This window comes from Melozone crissalis, unplaced genomic scaffold (genome assembly GCF_028551555.1).
Source record: "Melozone crissalis strain CALT ecotype California unplaced genomic scaffold, PUWL_Pcris_2 ptg000029l_1, whole genome shotgun sequence".
Lineage (NCBI taxonomy): Eukaryota > Metazoa > Chordata > Aves > Passeriformes > Passerellidae > Melozone > Melozone crissalis.
The window spans coordinates 16,828,481-16,849,265 of record NW_026535807.1 but is presented as its reverse complement, the minus strand read 5'-3'; the positions used below and the strand labels follow the sequence as shown (position 1 = coordinate 16,849,265).

The following is a 20,785-nucleotide window of genomic DNA, read 5'->3' as shown; positions in this document are numbered from 1 at the left end:
AGTAATATATTGTTCATTTTTGTCTGAATCGATCTGGACGTGCATTGTAATTTACTCTGTGATCGGGTACTCCTTAATGAGATTTATCAGCCTGCCAAGCAGCCTTATCTTTAACAGTGCCCATTATCAGGATGTATTTCTCAGCCAAGGTTAGCAGCAGCAGAGCATCTCTGAACACCAGCTGCATGATAATAATCCCACAAAAATGCCCAGGAGATGTCAAGCAGGTCCAGCAGAGCCCATACCCGGCCACCACGGGCCCCACTCCCATGGTGTAGGTGCAAGGTGTTCCTCCTGGCTATGTCACACACGTGTGGCACAGAAACTGTGGCTCCTCAGAAGCCATTTGAACCTGCATGCAGAAGATTTCAAGTCTGCAGCAAAAATAATGCCTGCTAAGGGAACCCTGGCCAACTCTGCAGAAAACAAATACAATGTTCTATATGGTTTTCCAACTGAATGGAAGAAAATCCAAGAAAAGCTAAGTTTATCAGAGGAGTCTTATTTAACCAAAACCTTCTTTTTTCATAGGCACTAGTGTTGACTAAAATATCCAGCCATACAACTAGCAATTTGCTGCATCTGATAAAAGCAGATTCAAGCTGTCTGATTGCTCTGTTTTAAATTGCAGAGAGCCCCAAGTGTCTATCAGACACTCATTTCCAAACCAGAAGAAAATCAGCATTTTGGGAAGCTTCAGCTTCCTCTCCCTAGGAGCTGCTTCGCCTGTCCCCTCACCCCAAAGCAGTCCAGCAGCAGCAAACTGGCTCTGAACCGCTTTCATGATCACAAGGGATCACTTCAAAGCAGGTTGGGGAGCCATCAGTGGTATGGCTTGAGAGCTGAGGAAATCACAAACCAATATCCTGCAGTACCTGCACTTTCCAAGCTTTAAATATAGTGATATTTTTTAATATCATCCCAAGAAACAACCCTATGTTGGCAGAGACCAAAGCCCCCATGGGAGGTGGCTGAGGGTACTCAGGGCTGCTAAGAGCCACCAAACCCCTTTCCCATGGGGAGCAGATACCTGCACTCCTGCACTGGAGGAAACAGCTGCATCTATGATTTTTGCCCTGACTGCATGTGTGCCTAGAGAACTGGATGCTTTGGTGTCTGTGGGCAGTGCTGCTTGACCACATTAAATAACTGCTTCTTCAAAAAGCCCATGCACCCTGCTCCAGGCTTCAGGGCTGTGAGTCCTAATTCCAGCAGCAGAAATATTTTAATTAAATGAACTACCTTTATGGAATAAATCAAGTGATAAGCTTGAAAAATTAACTCCCATAATCTTTCATGCTGCTGTGCAGGTCAATAAACTATTACACTAAAAGGCTGGGAAACGTTCTAGAAACATGAGTTGTTACAATGGAGATGGATGAGCCATTTTACTTCCCAAATGATACACAGCAGCATCTTTCCACACTCATGCCTTGCACACCCTGTCCCATCCCCTCACCTGTTGCCCATGGCAGAGCTGGAGTGGCAGGGCCAGCATCTCCCACCTGCCTGGGGTACAGCTCCAACCATCCTCCCCAGAACCACCCCCTGTCCTTACCTTAAGTTTTTCCTGACTCCTTCCACATTTTGGGCACCCTGATGGAGTCAGGAATCATGAGCTGCCTATAGAAGGACAATGTGTCATGGTGGGGCCAATTCAATTTTCATCAGCTTTGGAACTTATTTTAAACTTAAGATTCTTTTGAGAACCACCTTATTTTAACTTCAACCTCTGTTAGGGATAGCTGATGGCCCCCCAGCTGGCACAGGGTGATTTGATACCCTGACCTGGATGGATGCTCCCACCAGCAGTGCCCAGTCTCTCTGGAGCCAGGAGTAGGAACTGCTACAGCTGCTGGGGTGGAAGAGCTGCAATTTTCCATCTCAAGAGCAAATGCAGCAAGAATGAAGCTAAGAAGGCAAAATGAAATGGTGAAGTTCACATAAAATGGTTGCTTAAAAAAAAATTTAGAAAATCATATAAATCACATATTTACTTAATTTAATATGAACTGTGAAGGCATTTCCCTCCCCAGCTGCCCTTTCTGCAGACAGACAGATGCCTGTGGGACTTTGTGGCTCCTGAAGCCACAAGAGGAACCACCTCACTTAAACCCTTTAAGTAATTTAAGAAGCTCCACTTTAAGAGTAGTTCAGGGCCACTGCAGAAACCTGCTCCTCCAAAGGCTGGCAACACTCCCCTGACTTCCAGCCTGAAGAAAAACCCGGATTTGTTAAAAATACTTCTGCCTAGCTCTGGTTTGCTCCTCTTCTCCTCATGTCCTATTTGCTCTCGGCAAACAGATGACTGTTGGTCATACTTAACAGCTCTGAGTAAAGCAGGGAATTATGTAAAGAGGGGAATTTCACAGCTCCCTCGCAGAGCCAGCGCGGGTGTTTGTTCCCAGCAGCAGTGGGATGTGCTGCCGCAGCTCCCTCACCCGGGCCGGGCTCAGCCCCTCAGCCTGGACCCTGCTCTGGCTGGGACAGAGCCCACACCTGCAGAGCCATGGGCAAACCCGCCCCACCAGCCTGGCCTCATGCCCACCCTCACTTTGTGCGGTTATTCCCAAACCAAATACCTGTAGGGTTGCTTTTCTTTTGCTTTGAGAATATTTTGTCTCAGAGTCAACGAAACCCCTCTGAAATCAATGCTTACTGCTTCCACAGGCTTGGGAACCAGGTGCTCTTTGAGCTCCCAACAATTAAAATATCCTAACCCAAAAAAAGCAGCCCTAAAACAGCCCTTCATGTCAGAGCTCAGAGACTGCTACTTATCTCCCAGCCATGACACAAATAATGGCCAAAGGCTGCTAGCTGTGGCATGGGACAATACCAAGCATTCAGTGACCCCATCTGAAAATCCCGAACCAGATCTCTGAAATGAAGAAATCCCTATTATCGCTCCCAAAGGTGTCTCCAATTCCCCCAAACTCTCCCTTAGTGTTCCAGTGTTTTGCTGTACTTTCTCTTCCAGTATCCCATGGCAATGAGGTCTCTGGGCTAACCGTGCAAAACATCTCCCCACCTCGCCTTTCTTCTGGGTTTTGTGTTGTGAAAAACACAAAAGCAGACAGAGGATTGTGCTCTACCATGTGTTAGGACACAGAGTGATTCCCACTCTGTCCTGGGCACAGGAATTCACATTTTTGGTGAAAAGAGGCCCCCAGAAAATCTGCCTTTGAGGTTTTTCATCATTCCAGGGAAAAGGGTGGTGGAGGTGGTCCTATATCTATTTCCTTACAGTAACTCCTTCACAAGGAAATCACAGGAGAGGGCATCAAGGGATGAGAGCAGCATGAAGGACTTGGGCTGTTCTCCAGATACTTAAGGTCTCCTAATGTAGGGTTTATTTCACTTAAACTATAGAAAATTCGGGCATCCTGTCTCAGCAAGTCACCATCTGCCCCAGGTGGGAGATGAGAAGCCAAATCCCTTGCAAGGCATCACCCTGAGTGGGTACCACTCTTTCCATCAACTCGGAGAGACAAACCCGAAACTGGGGCGGGGAGAGGGGCAGACAAACCCTCCCCTTTCCCTCCCAGCTCCCCGCACGGCCAGCAGAGGGTCCCTGTGCCGAGGAGCCCGGGCAGAGCAGAGGCTCCTGAGCACGGCACCGCTCACCCGCAGCACGCTGCCTTAATTTAGCAGGCAGAGCAGATGGCAGTGGGAAGATGAGGAGGCAAAGCAGCAGTGAAGAGAACGCTTTGGAAATAAAACCTCATGCTCTGCTGAGGGGGTCTGGTGCATTTGGATGGTTGTAGCCAGAATGAGCTTTGAGGCAGCTCAAGGGTTCGCTGGTGGGGGACCTATAGCCATGGAGAGCAGAGACAGGGAAAAGCCTGCCCTGGTTCCCAAATACTGCTTGGCACAGACGGGGACAGCTGGCGCTGGCTCAGCACGGCCTCAGTGAGGCAGAAACAGAACTGAAATAATCCTCAGCAAAGGAGGCAGAGCCTTGCAGAGCCTTCCAGCCCTGGTGAGAGGGTGCTTGGGCTCCACTGGCTCCTGCCCACGGGGCTGGGAGAAGCTGGGACTGTTCCCTTCCCCCGTATCACCATGGATTTTTGCATGGCTGAGCCTGAACAGCTCCCAGGGGTGGATCTTCCCTGCCGGAAACACAGGAGATGCTCTGCAGAGCACCCTGGGTTCTGCACCTCTCTGAGCCTCTGCAGAGCTGGGACCACGGCAGCAGCAGCACACAGGGAGCAGCCCAGCACTGAGCCTGGCCTGCAGGGTGTGATGGGGAGGATGGTTTATTCACTCCTGCCCTGTGGCACCGCCAGCACAGCCCCCCCGTGCCCCACAGCGCGGCTGCCAGGACGCCCAGAGACACCATCCACATGGGACAAGAGCTGTGACATCCCAGCCTCCTCCTGTCCCCTTCCCCCTGTCACCAGCAGCATAGAGCACAGCAGCAACCACAGCCGTGTCCCCCAGATCCCTGTGCCTCCACTCTGCCATCCAACACACAAAATGCAAACACAGCAGCTGCACCTTTCCAATTGTTTCTCTTCCAAACACCCCAGAAAGTTGTTTAAGTTGCAAAGTATTACCTGGGGCTTTCTCATCAGATTCTTAATTAGCTGAAACGATTTGCTTTGTTGGGGAATTGCTTCCAGGAGCTCCTAAAGAGCTTTAAAATCAGCTCTAGGAGAGCCTCAGAAGGGAAATGCATTTCAGCTGGGCAGCAAGTCCAGCAGAGAGCTACACCTCTGCCCACCCCACCCCAGCAAATTCTATTCCACCACACAAAGAATTGAAGCAATTTTTAAGAAAAAGTTCGATATTTCCTTCTGTTGGAGCAGGAGGGTCCCCTGGCTGAGCTTCTCAAGCTGCTGTTTTCAGGCTGGGGGCACATTTAATTCCTGGATTCCTGGCATTGTCCTGGCTGGGAATTCCAGCTCCCCGCTGCTCTCAGTGCACCTGTGCTTGGCTGTGACTGCATCAGAACTATAAACCAACCACCATCCAGCCTGCAAACAATTTAACAACCAGTGCTAAATCCAAGCAGGATGTTTTTTTTCAAAGAGAAGGCGCCAGCATTCCTGTTAATGAGCTGCTTACTTATAACAGCTCATTTTGTGTACTGCCTAGAAGATCTCACTTCTCTAGGTGCCATTTGAAGAAACATATTTAGAAACTCTTGGCAAAGTGCAAAGGAATAAATAATTTTGGATGTCCTTTTGCCAGAGGGCAGGCACATGAGTTCCTACTCAGTTTCCTGAGGGTGTGGCTACGCTCCCACTTTAGACTTTGTGTAAATTTCTTATCAATTTTCTTATGCCTGGCCAGGATTGCCTTTCAAATTTGGGGAATTTCACATTAAAATTAATTGGGTGGCAGAGCAGCCACTTGTAGGTGGAACCCCATATCATCACCCCCAATGCTGGAGGTGATCAGTCCCAAGCAGACGCTGGCATTCCCTCTGGGAGATCATGGAATCCTAGAGCAATTTGGGTGGGAAGAGACATTCAAGATCATCTAGAGACATTCAAGATCATCTAGTTCCAACCCTCAGCCATGGGCAGGGATACCTGCCACTAGACCAGGTTACTCCATGCCCCATCCACACTTCCAGGGACAGGGCATGCAGAGCTGCTCTGGACAATCTGTGCCAGGGCCTCACCATCCCCACAGCAGAGAAATTCAGTTTGCACTGCAGCAATCAATGTCCTTAGGGAGCAGGCAAGCCCCTGGAGACACTGGAGCCTGGCTGGCCCAGCCTCTGGCACTCTCCTGAGCTTTGTCAGTTCCTCAAGGGACATTTCCTAATTACTCTCCCATTTTCTCAGAATGATCACACATTTGATGGAGCATTTTATCCCCTGGAGGCTTCTAAATATTGCCTATGCTTTCTAAATATTGCAGGGTGAACCCACAAGGGAAGGAAAAGGGGAAGCCCAAGCTCTGGAAACACCTTTCCACTTGCTCACAGGAGCAGGAAAGGGATAAAAATCGGAGAAGGAAAGGAGTGCAATCACTGCTGGATCAAGCATAAACATCTCTGTTAATGCCCTGGCTTACAATTACAATCACTTCTGTTAATAATGGCACCTCCTGGCTCATCCCTCCTACGCTCCCAGGGGTTGGAAAGGAGCTACTTTACAGCCTTATGTGAAGAAAGAGGCTATGGAAGCATTGGGGTTTTTAAGGAATCCTGTCTCACCACCAAGGAAGCTGCAGCATGGCTTCTGTCTGCCCAGAGGAGCAGCTGCTCTTAGGCACAAAAAGCCAGGGACACATAGGAAAAGGAAGCTGTTTCAGATGAAATGACAGGAGCAGGGATGATGATCTGTGCTGAACGGGTTGACTGAGGGCCAGGAAATGAACAGGGAGTGGAAAATGGAGGGACATGTCATTCCCTCTTCTGCTCTGTGGAGAAAATGCAGATGGAGGAAGCCAGGGCTCACAAGGTCCTGTGGCAAGGCTTTTAAGGAGGTAAGAGGCAGATGAACTCCCTGGAGGGGGTCAAAGTGCCTGTTAAGGTTTGGTACCCAACTCCTCCTCATGCCAGGACGTGGGTCCCCAGAAGCCATGCAAGAATTTCCTCTGGGAGAACAGAAAATTAGTATAAATAAATAAACCTATTTCTAGCACCTGGGGCTTTGCTACTCAGCACCTGCCCTGGGGTGCCACATGGAGACCCCTTTCTGCAAGTGTCACACCTCCAGAGGACAAACTGTCCCTGTGAAACATTTTCCTCTCAACTTCCATAGCAAATGTCAACCAAAAAGGCATTCAATCATATATTTCCACTCAGTCCCTGACCCCTGTGGTAGAAAAATCATTGGAAAGATGGCTGTGAGGTGGCCACAGGCCACACTAACAGCTCCACCACCGAGACTGAGAACCACTACACATTACTGGGTAATGTAAGAATGAAACGTTGCTCAAAATATCCATTCAGAGACCTTCCCAGGCTCAGAGTCCCAGTATGCTTCAAAGAATGAGCTTGCTTTCATTTTCTATTTCACTTTGGTGTTTATTTTTGCTTCAGGCTGGTGCCATCCACCTTCCCCAGCTCATCAGCCCAGTAACCAGGCCAGGGGGAGGAGGAAGGAGCAGCTCCTTAGTGCACCTCCCTGCTCCATTCAGCTTTCTGCCTTTCCACATGCTGTGAGGTTTTGTGCTTAAATTAGAGGCTGAAGAGCCCTGGCTCACGGTGCTTGCTCCTCAGTGCTGCCCAGCAGAGGATGGCTGCATGCAGGGAATGCTGCACTGGAGCCCAGCTGAGTCCTGGGCACTGCAGCACTGCAGCACCCCGATTCCCACAGCAGCATTAATTATACAGAGCCTCCCTCTCCACCTCAGAGGAAGGCTTTGTTTCACAGGAGAGCAGAGTTTACACTGCAAAGCAGGGAAACCTGAGGAGAGGGATGATGGTGAGGGCCCAGCTCCCATCCCACATCTCCTGGCAGTGCCACCTGATGGGACAAGCTTGTGTCCCCCACCAGCAACCTGATCACCCTGCCCATGGCAGAGGGATTGGAACCAGATGGGCTTTAAGATCCCTTCCCACCCAAACCATTCAGTGATCCTATGATTTATGGAGGAAGAACAAGAACACCATGCTGGCCACCTCCTGAGCAGTAATTTTTAACCACACCAATAATGCCATTTCTTTCCATAGAGTAAATGTCATTTCTTCCCTTGTCCAGCAGTGTTTTCTCAAACAGCCAGTACTGTACTCCCTGGGAGATGGGATCTTAGTCCTTACCTTGCATGGCTCACCCCAGCACATGTGGGGAAACAGAGCATCCCAGCACACAGCAGGGCTGAGTCCTGAACTACATGGTATGTGGAACACTGTTAAACCAGGGTGAGCCCCTGCATTGGCTGAGTTGTAGATACCACAAACTGTCTTTCAGGTCCTGCTGATCCTTACACAAGGACACAGCCTTCAATTGCACACACTCTGATAAAGGCTTGGACTTTTATCAGCAGCACAGCACCCATGTCCTTCCAGTGCCCCAGCTGCCCAAGTGGGCTTGTCCTGCCCATGCACTTTACCAGCAAGGTTTGGATGTGGCAAGAAAGGAATCAACATAAGAGCCTGGCTTGAGCTAGCAAAACCCATCCCCAACAATCACATCCTACCATCAGCATTCCCACTGGATTCTTCCCCAGCATGGCCACATGCTTCACCACTGGCAGCCCCTCTCCTCACTCTCATTTTGTTCCAGGGACCTTTACAGATCCTAAAGTCTGTAGGATACAACTGCAAAATGCCACTGGGCTCAACAGGAAGAATGATAGTGCTTTGGTAAGTGGATCAACACCAGCAAGCTCAGTCTGAGATGCTCCCATCTCAGCTGGAAAATTGAGCATCTCCACTGCAACCCAGCCCTAAAGCTGTCTCCTCCTCAGCCCACTCAGAAATCCACTGTTACAAAGCCAATTAAACGCTCGATTAAGTGTCCCAACATGTTCCCAAATAAAGCACTAACATGGCATGTTATTAAAAAAAATAGAAAGAAGAAAGATCCAGGTTGTATAATGGTCTGTGAGCCCATCAGGATAAGCTGTGGCTGCTCACAGGGGTGGAAATTGGAGCTGAACAGCCAAATCCTGTCACCATCTCCCACTAAAAGAGCTATTTCTCTGTCTGCCCATCACAGCTTTAGACTCTGATTTAGGTGGTCTCACCATCCTCATCATCTGCTGCTGGTACCTGCTCAGGGACCACCAGCCCCCATGGTGCTCCTCAGAGCATGCTGCTCCAAAGGTTCCCTCCAATCCAACTCTCCCCGCACCTTCTGCCTTTGCAAGAGCAGTGTCTACCACCACCTCCACCAGCAGCTCCTGCTGTGGCCAAGGGAGAGCTCTAGGACACACACGAGCTCCCATACACTCCATGAAGCAGCCTGACTCAGGGGTCAGTGCTGCCATGTCCCACCAGACCCCAAGGAGCCATCAGAAAGTTTGATCGCAAACATGGTCCAAGCCCCTCTGATCCAAGCACTTTGTGTCCCAGGGCAGAGATGGCAATAACCTCCTGATGCTGGGTACCAGCCCCTGCACTGGGGACTGATTCTGAGCTTCTTCAGACACTCACTGTTCAATGCAAGGCACAGCAGGAGCAGGAATGAGTGTCCAGGCTGTCCCCATTCCCCTGAGAGCTCCATGCCTCCTCTGTACCATTGCCCTCCTCTTCCCCTGCCTCCCTCCATCACCTCCTGCTCTTTGCTGCAGCTGGCACAGCGTTAGGAGGGTGGCACAGGAACCCCCTCAGCTTCCCCCCATGCCAGCTGTGAGGGAGGTGCCCCCTGAGGTCTGCAGCAGCTCCCTGTGAGCTCCCTGGGGAGCTAGGAGGACATGTCTGGGTTGGTGCTGCAGGGGACAGCAGTGATGCTGCCCCAAGCAGAGAGAGGCACAAGGCTCCTCCAGGCACAGAGCTCCAGGGCTGCCCCACCAGAATGGCTGCTGGCTCTGACTTGAACAGCAAAGGCAGAAAACCCTGTGCTAGAACCAGGTGACCTGGATTTTGTGAATGAACTGGGTTCTTTTGCTCTCCAGTACATATATTTATGAAACCCTTTCTAATATCTATAAAACACTATGGCAGCTTTAGCTTGTCCTGCTTCCTCTGTCTGCTTCCACTTTGCCTATTTTTACTGCCTTCAGCCTTTCATGTGCACAACAGTGACTCTTTTCAAAGCTTCTCAAGGTCAAGAAAGCCCCTAACAGGGTGCATTAGGGCAGTTATTGATCTTCTCTCAGCCTTTCCCAGAGCTGTTCCAAACTGTGAAACCTCAGTCAGGCAATGGAAAGTTACTCAGGCCCTTCCCATGTTGGTGAATTTTAATATTCATGGCACCCAAGTGGTGAGAATATCCAATCCAATGTCCTTGCAGTGACAGCCCTGTATGGCTGAGTCCATGTCCCTGCTGCAAGGTCACTGTCCCTGTCTGTCTGCCCAAGGATGGCTTGAGTGACTCTCTGAAGGATGAGTCTGTGGAAGTTTCATGGACAGAATACCATCATACCTGAGAAGCAGATCTGCAATACCTACCAAAATAAGCATTTGCTGGGAAAAGCTGCCAAAGCTTAGCTGGGGAGAAGAACTGCCATGAAGATCTATTCATGTTATATGGGCAAAAAGCATTTCCCCAAGTTTTTCCTTGTCACTTTCTAGGAAACCATAATCAATACCCCAAGGATGAAATTTCACCACCAATTAAAGCAGAGCCCACAGCGGGGTGGTGGCTCCAAGAGCTCTTACAGACTATTGACAAGGACATCTGCAGTGGAGACTCAGGTGTCACATCTGCCCTGCTGCCACCTCAGCTCCAGCACCACGGGCTGGCCCAGAAGCAATCCTGACCTCCCCAAAGCCAAAGGGCTGCCTGTTGTAAGCCCACATCTTTTGACTGCCTGAGCCACAGTGAGCACTCAGGCTTTGATCCTGACATATCCACTCACTTCCCAGCAAGACAGCTCTGGAGACACCTTGGCATGCTGGCCCTAGCAGCTTGCTAGCCCAGGAGCACAGCAATACAGCAGGCAGCAGCTCCAAGTCCTAGGGCACAGCAAATGTGCTCTGGAAAACCAGCCTGGCACTGGGGAAGCATGGTTCACTTCAAATATATCTTCATTTAAAAGGCAGAAATCCCCATCTTCACTCAGCCACTGCCACTCCTCTCAAAATAATGTTCAGTTTTATGAAGCATTGAAAACAATCTGCAGTGTGGGCAGTGGCTGCCTCAGAAGCATCAATCAGCAGAGTCCACATACAGCTGACATTTGTCCCTTAATAATATAATTGCAGCTAAAACAAGAAGGGAACCTGGAGCTCTGGGCTTTTTTACTGATTAAAGAAAGGAACAGCAGTTCTTAATATAACTTTAAAGTGGCCAGAAGCTGAGAGCAGGCACAGCAAGGCAAACCCCAGTGTGTGGAGCAGTCCCAGAAGCTCCAAAAACACAGGGAGCAGAAAAGAGCCAGCAGCAGACACAGGGCTAACTTCTAATGGGGCTCTGCAGAAAAACCAGCAGTGAGGTCCAGCACAGAAACATGGACTGCATGAGGGGACCACCCACAGATGCTCCTCATCACCCATCAGGTGGGAACCCACTCTTAATTCAAACTTGCCTGCAGGGTTACAATGAGCCCAGCCCCACTCCAGCCCCGTGTCTGCATGAGGAGCTGTTGGGGAGCCCAGTGCTGCCCAGCCCAGCAGCAGGAACCAGCTTAATTACAGCAGGTTCAGCAGCACAGAAAACTCCTGAGTCACTGCGAGCTGTTAATTACCAGCCTTTAACAGGATTTGAGGGCTCAGGCCAGCGACACCGCCTTCCTCTCTCGTGCAGAGCTGCTGTGCAGAGCTCTCAGTTTGACTTAAGTTTATGTGACTGACCCAAATATTCATACCCTCGGGGCTGGGGTATTGTTTAAAATCATGATTTCTGCACAAAAATCTAAGAGAAACCCAGCAATTGCTGCACCCTGTGCCCTGCATCTCTGGCCACCTCTTTCTCCTGCAGAAATCTCCAGGGTCCAACCCCCTGCTCACCTTGCAAGAGTGGCACTTTGCTCTTCCTCTTGTCCCTGCAAAGGGGACTGGGCCATCCTAGCGCCCATCTGAGCTCCAGGGACACTGCCAAGCTGTCACTGCAGGACACTCGACTCAGGGAAAACAGCCTCAAAAGGGTGACTGACAACAGCTGCTCCCTGCTCCATCAGGAGCTGCACAACATGTCCCTGCTGCCCCTTGAGCCTGGCAGGAACAACAGGACACCAACAGGACCTGGATTCCTATGGAAAAATGATGCCTGAAAACTTAAAGCCCCTGTCCCAGCTTGTCATTCACCCTCCCTGTCACCCTCTGAAGGCAGGCAGCTCTTTGGGAAGCATTTCTGGTCATCCCCTGAAGGACACAGGGCTCTCTGAGAACGAGAGCTGCTGGATGCCCAGCACAGACACCTGTGCTCCAGAGGGTAGGTTCTTCTTCAGGCACATATATCCTGCTTTTCTGCCTTGGAAGGAGGGGGGAATGGCCCCAGACGCCAGACCGGGGCTGGAATTTCCACCCCAGGACAGTGCTGAGCTGGAGGCTCTCTTAACCCCGCTAATCCTCTTTGCTTAGGAGCTAATTACATTCCCAGCGAGAGCAGGGACCCTTGGGAAGGGGGCAGGGAGGCAGGGCACAGTCGGGAGTTGAACTCAGGCTCCTCCCGGCAGCCGGGGCAGGTGAGGCAGGAGCCGGGCACTCCTCCCTGCTCTCCTTTTAGCCCTTCTCTGAAACGTACGTGCCGACACCAAAATAATTTTGGCACAAACCCTGTCCTCGGCTCTCCTTCTCTAACCCATCCCCCGGCAGCGACACCCTGTTCTGCACAAAGGCTGATCCCACGGAGCTTTTTCCATCCCCCTGGAGTCCGTTTTCCAGGCAGGAGCTGCCGCGGCTGCCTGTGCAAGTAGGGCAGGTCAGCCCCTTGCTCAGCATCAGCATCTGGGACCTGAGCAGGGCAGCAGCCCGCCCTGGGGAGCTCTTCTGCTCAGGGACCAATTTTATGCAGCAGGAGCTCCTGGATCGTGAGGAAAAGAGAGGTCTGGGGCTTTCCAGACAGAATTTGATACAGTGATCACAAGCTCTTGCAAGAAATCCATCTGAGCCTGGTTTGCAGCTGGCTGCAGGTACCAGGGGAGCAGCAGAAGGGGAACATGTCCCAGGAAGGGCTCAAGCAAACACTGCTCCTGCATCCTGTGATACCACATCCAGGATAATCACAGAATCCCAGATTTGAAGGGACCTTAAAGCTCATCTCATTCCACCCCCCCCACCATGAGCAGGGACACCATCCACTGGAGCAGGTTCCTCAAAGCTCCATCCAACCTGGCCTTGAGCACTTCCAGGGATGGGAGGTCCACAGCTTCCCTGGGAAACCTGTTCCTGTGTCTCACCAACACGTGATAGGCACATACTATATTATATATGCATATAATGCATGTAATAAGGAGCCCAAGAGCATCAACTGGTGAGATCAGACAGGGCAATGCAGCAGCACCACCTATGACAACCTAAGTGTTATTAAAAAAAAAGGGTTATTTTTACAATGCATGGGAAAATGAAGGGAAAAAAAGCAGATTTAGCATCTGGATGGGGTATGGTGAGGACCACAAATCAGTAAGAGGACCCTCCTGAGGGTCAGGTGCCCACTGGAGGTCACAGCCTGGCACCTGGGAATCAGCAGTGCTCTGCAATGAAACTTGTCACTGCTCCTGTTTCAGGCTGGTTAATTAGGCAAAGGGGCATCCTGCCATGTTTATTTAGTAACACAACATGCATAGTTCATTTGTTCCTTAATACAAAACCCCTGGAGTCAATTGGGGTCAACTGGGGTTACTGGGAGAACATCATGCCAGCACAAGGCCAATCATGCTGCGAGCCAGCTCTTGCCAGATCACTTGTTCCATCAGCACACTCTGCCATAAACAGGACAGATTTCCCATGTCCCCAGCAAAATGACCCAGCACTTGGTCTTCCTGCAACAGAAATCTCTTCCCTTCCTGCATGGCACCAGGCTGAGGCTGTGGGGAATTTGGGAGAGTCCCAAAGTGTCATCTCTGGCTTGAGAACAGCTCCTAGTACTGCTCCCAGGATGCAGCTCCTGGAGGAGGTGTGAGGAGGTGGGAGGAAGCTCCAGGCACCTGTACTCCTGGTATTTCACATAAACAACTTATTTAAAGCTGGGTAACATGTATTATGGCAAGCATGCAGAGGAAGTGGAAGTCAGGCACGCTTTTGGGATTCCTCTGCTGGTCACCCACAGAGGAATGGGCCACCACAGTCCACACGCTTCTCCTGGGATGTACTGCCAAAATGCCACCCTTATCCCTAAACTCTTCACATGCCCTAGGCTTCCAGTTCTCACCAGCACCTTCTGATCGTGCCCACCAAGACCCAAAGCCAGAGGAAAGCCAGCCTTGCTGGCAGATCTTCTGGAAACTCTGGGCTCAGAGGCCCAACCCAGCTTCTCATGGGTGGGATACTCTTGGAGCATCCTGCACCTGCATAAGCATCAGTTTACAGCAATAAGGGAAGCACAAGTTACCCCTTTCTTTGGGTGGCTCAGCACCTATGCAGCTCAGCCAGTGAGTCCACAGAAACCAGCACTTTTAGTATTTTCTCCTCTTTTGGTAGGTTTGAGTGCACTTGGCTGAACAGAGAGCTGGGGAGGAGGCAGCTCCTTGGATACCTCCCCAGGCAGCTGCACAGGGTGGGAGGGGACGGCAGGGACACAGAGCCTCCGACTCCATCTTTAGATCAGGAGTGGGATGGGAATGAAAATACCATGGCTATAATAACACATTTTTCCAGGGAAATCAGGAGTTTTAGGGGGTTGCAAATAGGGGCAACAGCCTTCCCCACTTTCTGGAAGTGACAATACAACTTTATTTGCAGGAAACACATGGGTTTAGCACTATTTTCCTAAAAAACTCCATCCTTCTTCCAGAAACCAGTCCACTGTGGGCCATGCCCTCTCCCTCCCTGTGGCTGATGCTTTTTGGGCCCAGGGTGGAGCCTTGCCCAGGCTCCAGGGGTGTGTACAGAGCGTGCTGCCAACCTCAACCACAGTTCATGCTCCTCTGCACTTACCAGACTTGGGATCAAATCCCTCATTAGTTTTCACACAACTTCCAAGGGCAGCTTATAGCCAAGGTCCTAATTCATCAAGCAATTAATGGATCAAGCCTCACTACTTCAAAGAGTGAGTTCTGGTATTTGCATGAACCTCAGGGCTTGGGACAAGCCCATGTGAGCTGCAGGCAAAGAGAGATCAGACCACAGAGCAATTTTCCCAGAAGATCAAGCAAACCTAAAGCCCAACCACATTAACAGACCTTGCAATGCTTTCCTTTCCTCAGAAAGTTTTTGTTAAAAACATCTACAGCACAAGTGTTGCACTTCTTCCTCAATTCTTATGAAAACAAATCCCATAAAACAACCCAACCATGCAGAGCTTGTTTCCCTTTACCCTGGACAAAGGCTCACTGTAAAAAGGGTAACAAAAGCCAGCCTGGGTAGGATCTTGCTGTGGGTCTTCACTCTGTTTGAAGGCTCACAGATGTTGCAGGGATGAGCTGCAGCAAGAAACACTAAGAGGAGCATACATGCCAGGGTGGGTTTGCCCAAGGGTGTCCAAAGGCATTTGCTCAAGAGCTCTGGCAACCTGGGCAGAGTCCAGCCTTCAAAATCTGAAATTTGATCCCAGGTGTCAGCTAGTGACCCTGGAGACAAGGGCTGAGAGAGCTCACCTTTCCCTGGTACATGCAGAGATCACCCAGTTACTGGCTATAACCCAACCCCAAATTAATTCTCTAATTAATTAATTAGCAGCCAGGTGCCAGCGAGCATTAAAGCCATCTCACCAATCCATGAGCTTCCTGCAGCCTGGGAACACACTGCTGCCCAGGGCCATGCCAACACGGGTTCAGCCCTACCCAAAGAACAAACACCTGGACTCTTTCCTCACTCAAGCCCCCAGGGCAGGGTGGAGGCAGTGGGGGAGCAGCAGCAGGAGCAGAGCACTGGCACTGCAAACAGCATTGTGTACACTGAGATGGCCCTTTGGGGGGTTTGCACCTCCACAGACACTCTGGGAAGGCGTCTCCTCCACTGCCAATGTGACCATGAGAGGAGCAGCAGCAGCAGCAGCTTCAGGAAGAACAGAAAATTACTGGGTGTAATTGAAACCACAGGGAGGAGCTAGGGACATAAAATGTAATTATCTGCCATGGAACACATCCAAGATTAGCAATCCTACTTCTGGTCATTTCAAGTTCCCATTAACTTCTCCATGTGCTGATGTTATCAATTCTGCGTCTTAACTGCGATATGCAGCACTTCCAGGAGCAAGGCCTGGGCCTCCTCTGGTCAGGGTTTCAAATCACTTGTCCAGGAGGAGGTGAAGGAAGATGTCCCTCCCTAGGTGCCAAGGTGGAAGGGCTAGGAGGATGCTCCAGCTGAACCAGTTGCACCACTCTCCTCTCTAGGCACCAGTGGCTAGAACTGGCTAAGGCACTTCTTTGGTGCTTGGGAAGATGGTCTGTGTGGGTATCACAATTCAGAGACACTCTCAACTATAACAGGTAAGACTGGGTGGATTTCAGACAATCTCAGCCTCTGTTCTCCTCTCCTTGCACTCCATCTCAGCAGGCTACAGAATTCACCATCCAATTCACATCCATACAACACTAGGCATCCCCACATCCACCCTATGCACAGCCCATTCCGTTGTCCTGCACCCAGGCTCCTCTTGCTGAGGCCCTGACACTTTTTTGCCCTGTATCATCTTCCTTGCAGCCCCACCATTTGAGAATGCAGGAGCTGCAGAACATCCCTCATTAGCCTCATCTCCAGTCTGCCCAAGGCCTCCATCCACAGCAACAGGATGAGGACACAAGTTGGTGACTGGCACTTGCATGACCTCACCCTTGGACCTTGCTGGGGTGCCCTTAACAACAGCCATGCCTTGTTCTGTTCCTTGCATGAAATCAGTGTACACACATGAAACCCATGTCTTTGCCAAGAGGTGAGGGACCATGGACTCCAGCCCTGCAGCTTGCCCCAGGAGGAAATTAGCTTCAGCAGTTCCTTAAAGGCTTTTTCATAGCCCTTTGAAAGCAAGCACACCATCTTTTCTCCATTTTAAGCAAGGAGAGAGGACACACCCTTGGATCAGAAGATACCCACCCCACCACCCCCTTACCTCCACGAGGTGAGGCGTGGGGTTGAAGCCGCACATGTTGCAGACCTGCTGCCGGCAGGTGGTGCAGGTGTTGTAGTTGGGGGGCTCAGTGGAGCCCACGTTGATCTCAGCCTTGCAGAGGGGGCACGAGACCCTCGCTTTCGGCACTTCCTTTGGCTTGACACCCTGCTCGGCCTTGCCCGGCTTCGCGGCCGCCGCCGCGGCACCAGCCCGGCCCTGCGCCCCGGGGGCTTTGGGCCCAGCCTCTTTGCTGGCGTCGCTGAAGACAATTTTTGGAGGCACTTTGCCAGGAGACGGCTGGCTCGGAGCAGGGGCCTCTGGCTGGACAGACATGAGCGTGCTGGCCTGGGTCAGGAGGGATGCCCCGAAGCCGAAGAGCTTCCCCGTGAGCCCCTCCTGGGGCTGCTCTGGTGCTCCAGCCCCCGGAGCAGCAGGCCTGGCCCCCGCATCTCCCGGCGTCTTTCTCTGCTCAGAGGGGGAAGGCTTGGCTTGCTGATGCTGCGGGGAGGCCCTGGCCTGATGCTGCGGGGAGGACCTGGTGGCCTCCTGAGGTTTTGGCTGTCCTTGGCCGTGCGGTTCCCTCTGCGGCGTTGCGGGCTGAGGTTTGGGTTGCTCCTGTGGCAGGGGGCGGGGGGCTGGCGGGGTCTTATCTGCAGCCGGGGGCTGTGGGTGCTTGGCCGGGGACTGGGAGGGGGACGGTGAGGGGGAGTGCAGCTGCTGCTGGCTCTTGGAGCGAGGAGCGGTGGTCATGTCCATCCCCAGCGCCCGCTGCATCTGGCAGTTCAAGCACAGCCATTCCTTCACCTGTGAGACAAGGAGAGGACAGGGGCAGTGAGTGATAGGTAGGTACAGCTGCCTGCAGGTAGCCCCAGCACACCCTTACCTCTCCCCAAACAGACCCCACCTAGCCACAGGAACCAGTCATCAGCCCCTGAAAGGCATTTTGGTACCATGTTCTTCAGTAGCAGTACCTTGCAGTCAGGGCAAGCAGCCCCCATCTGTCACAGGTACCCACAGCACAGCATGCCAGCGTGAACGCCAGCTTTAATTAGCCTTGGGCTGCTTCCAAGGCTTCTGCTGTGAAGTGACTGCTTGCCATGAGGCTCTGCCTCTCCTGGGGGAAGAGGGGCCTTTCCCAGGGCTCATAGCTCCACCAACTCCCCAAAGCCCATTTTCTCCCTCCTGACCAGAGATACCAAAGAGAATAGCCAAGGCCAAATGAGGAAACACCACTGTGCCATGCTCAGCGCTTCCCTGGGGCTAGCAGAGATGGATTTTCTGGAATCAGTGCAATGATTATGATATTCCATCTCAAATTTTGGCTCTGGAATGCTACAAGGGAGTGCAAAGAGTGCTGCTCCTTGCACAATGCATCTGCACTTCCAGGAAGGGAAGTGCAGGCTGGGGAGCAAAGGGTTAATTTACACTCTCACCATGATGAACTTTTGCATGCAAATGAAAAATAGAACAGTTCCCTGGCTAAGTGGTGATAAACGAAAGACTTTCCCCATGAGAGATGTTCCCTGTGACACACTAATGTCTAAATTAAGTTAATTAAAGAGGCTGTAGAGCCTTTCCGTATGAGGAATCACCAGGATGCTCAGCAGCTCCACAAGCATTAATATACAGCACAGTCAGCAGGATGGCCAGGTCTGCTTGCAAAAGGCTTCTCCAAGAAAAGCAGCTAAGGTGGCAGAAAGGACCAGAACATTCCCAAAAGCAGAGCAGCACCCAGGACAAACAGACACAGAGCCTGGGAGGGGCAGTCCCCAACAGCTCCTGGCCCTTGCACTCCCTGCAGGCCGCACATCCCACAGGCCTGCACCCACTGCACCAGGTGTGCATTTTCCTGCTTTTCATTCTGGAAGCCATCTCTTCATTCCAGTGTTACAGATCACCTCTAAGGCTCAGCCTAATCCCCACTGCAGAGACATTAATCACCTTGCCCAGTCCTGCAGCTCCAGGTCTGTGTGGCCTTTTGGTCCTACAGTGATTAATAACCTGGCCACAGGGTTTTTCCCCCTCCACTCCAATCACACAATAGGCACATTTCAACCTTTTTCTGCTCACAGGAGCTGCCTGCAAGATGCAGTTGGGTGTTATTGTAGGTCTCATGATGGGACACAATGACAAGTCCTTGAGAGGTGAGGCAGATAAGCCCTAAATCCCTTGTTACAAGTCTCCTGCCCAGAAGGGTTCTCATAAATGCCAGCCTTCAAATAATAACTTTTAAAACTGAGGAAATTCAGATCAGCTAGGAAAGATGGGTTCAAATTCACGGGGGTGGATGAAACCTCCACCTGCCCACTGCGCTCCTTCCCCTCTCTGCCCAGCACATGCTGGGTGCCAAGGCTTGGCATTGCCTCCAGCAAAGCTCTCCCCATCACCTTACAAGGCTGGCTGCACATCAGCTCTGTGCTTTTCCCAGACTTCCCTGTACTTGCTGAGCTCCCACGCCACTCTCTACACCAGCCTCCGCTCGAGTCCTTCCTTGGAGCCGAGGGAAAACAGCCTCAATTTTCCCCAGCAATTCTGTGCTACATTGTCGTTTCTCCAAGCTGTTCCAAAGGAGCCACATTATATTTAGTCCCTGAAAATAGTACTTCAGTTTTTATAATTTCTTAGGGTCTTGCTGTCTCTCTTCTGACATCCAAAATTTCTTGTGTTATTTTTGCTTTCACACCCCCTGGAATTTTTCCCCACAGTTCTATTTCAAGAGAGTGTCTACCAAAATCCCATCAGCTTTGCCCAGCATCCCCATCAGCTCAAATTAAGGGCGAACCAATCCATTCTATTCAGGTTCTTGTTCCCAGGATGCAAGAAATTCAAATCTTCCCTCTCCACATAATCTCCTTACCCGCACTTTAAGACCCTTGGTGAGGTGGAAACTGGGGGGAGTTCCACTCCCTCCCTGTGCCACACCGAGCCCCCCACTCTGCCCTTGGCCAAGGCTCCTCCAGGAAAACCCAGGCAGTGGGAGGCACTGTGCCTGGGCCACAGGAGCTGGGTATGGCTCAGGGACAAGCCCACCAGGACCTCCCTCAGCTCAGGGCTGCAGAACAACGGGATCATTGTAACCTTCTCACTTCTTTTCACAATGAACCTACCACCCAGACAGGAAAAAGCCAGGGGGTGTTTAGATGGGATAGGAGCATCCAACTGCCCTTGGTGACTTGGTGAGGAACTGCTGTGGAACATCTGTCCTGGGAAGCAGGAGAAAGCTGCAGGAAATACAGTGGGGCGTGAGCTCCCAGAGCAAGCATTTGAAATGTAAATTGAGTTGGGATTATCACAAATTGCCTGGCCGGCCTCCACTGATGCAACTGATGACACACCATGTGGGTTACACAGATCAAAGACAACTTAAAGGATGCTGCAGGGAAGATAGCAGAGGAAGGGCTGAGTTGTCTTGCCAAAGATCCTTCCCCCAAGGAGGAGAAAGGAGAAGGGAAAAGCCTGGGTGATAAAGAAATAGTAGGAAAAAATAATTCTTTTCATACTCTTTCCCCCATTTCTCTCTACTGTTTTCTAGGCACCTTCCCCCTGCATGATGAATCTGAAGCATTTAGAGGATGGTGATGCAAATAATGAAATAATCCCATTCCATCTATTTCTGTGTCCTGTTTGCCCAGTTCCTCACCAAATCAAAAGTTTCAGGGGTTGGATTAGTAAAGATTTACACCCAGACTCTTCCTAGAAAGGATGGGAGTCCATCACTGGGTGGAGATGGAAGAGATGCTAATAAGACAGATATGATGGACATGCTGTAATCACTGTCCTGGAACATTTGGGAACAAGAAGGATTACACTCGTTATGAGGATGAAGCATTTCCATCCTATTAGCAATCGAGAAGAACATCCAACAACATCTACCAGCACCAGAAGATATTTAAATTTGGCAGAACTGAATAATTTTGCATCCAAGAGCTATAAGAGAACTAAGAAAACTGCTGTGTGCTGATGTTCATTTTTAAGAGGAAATTTTAGTAGGCTGGAAGAGTCTTCTGCTTGAAGAAGGCAAAGGTATGGCCTGCAGGGGACAGGGAGACAGACATCTGTCCAAGGCAGAA

At 51.0% G+C, this 20,785-nt stretch overlaps 1 protein-coding gene across 2 annotated transcripts in view; it reads right to left on the bottom strand.

Moving 5' to 3' along the window:
- Positions 1–20,785, bottom strand: part of BSN (bassoon presynaptic cytomatrix protein) — an 87,044-nt gene that overhangs the window by 24,807 nt on the left and 41,452 nt on the right. For both annotated transcript variants that reach the window (XM_054280675.1, XM_054280676.1), the window contains one exon: positions 16,716–17,519. In XM_054280675.1, the coding sequence (XP_054136650.1) occupies positions 16,716–17,519 (804 nt within the window). The remainder of the gene's footprint in view (positions 1–16,715; positions 17,520–20,785) is intronic.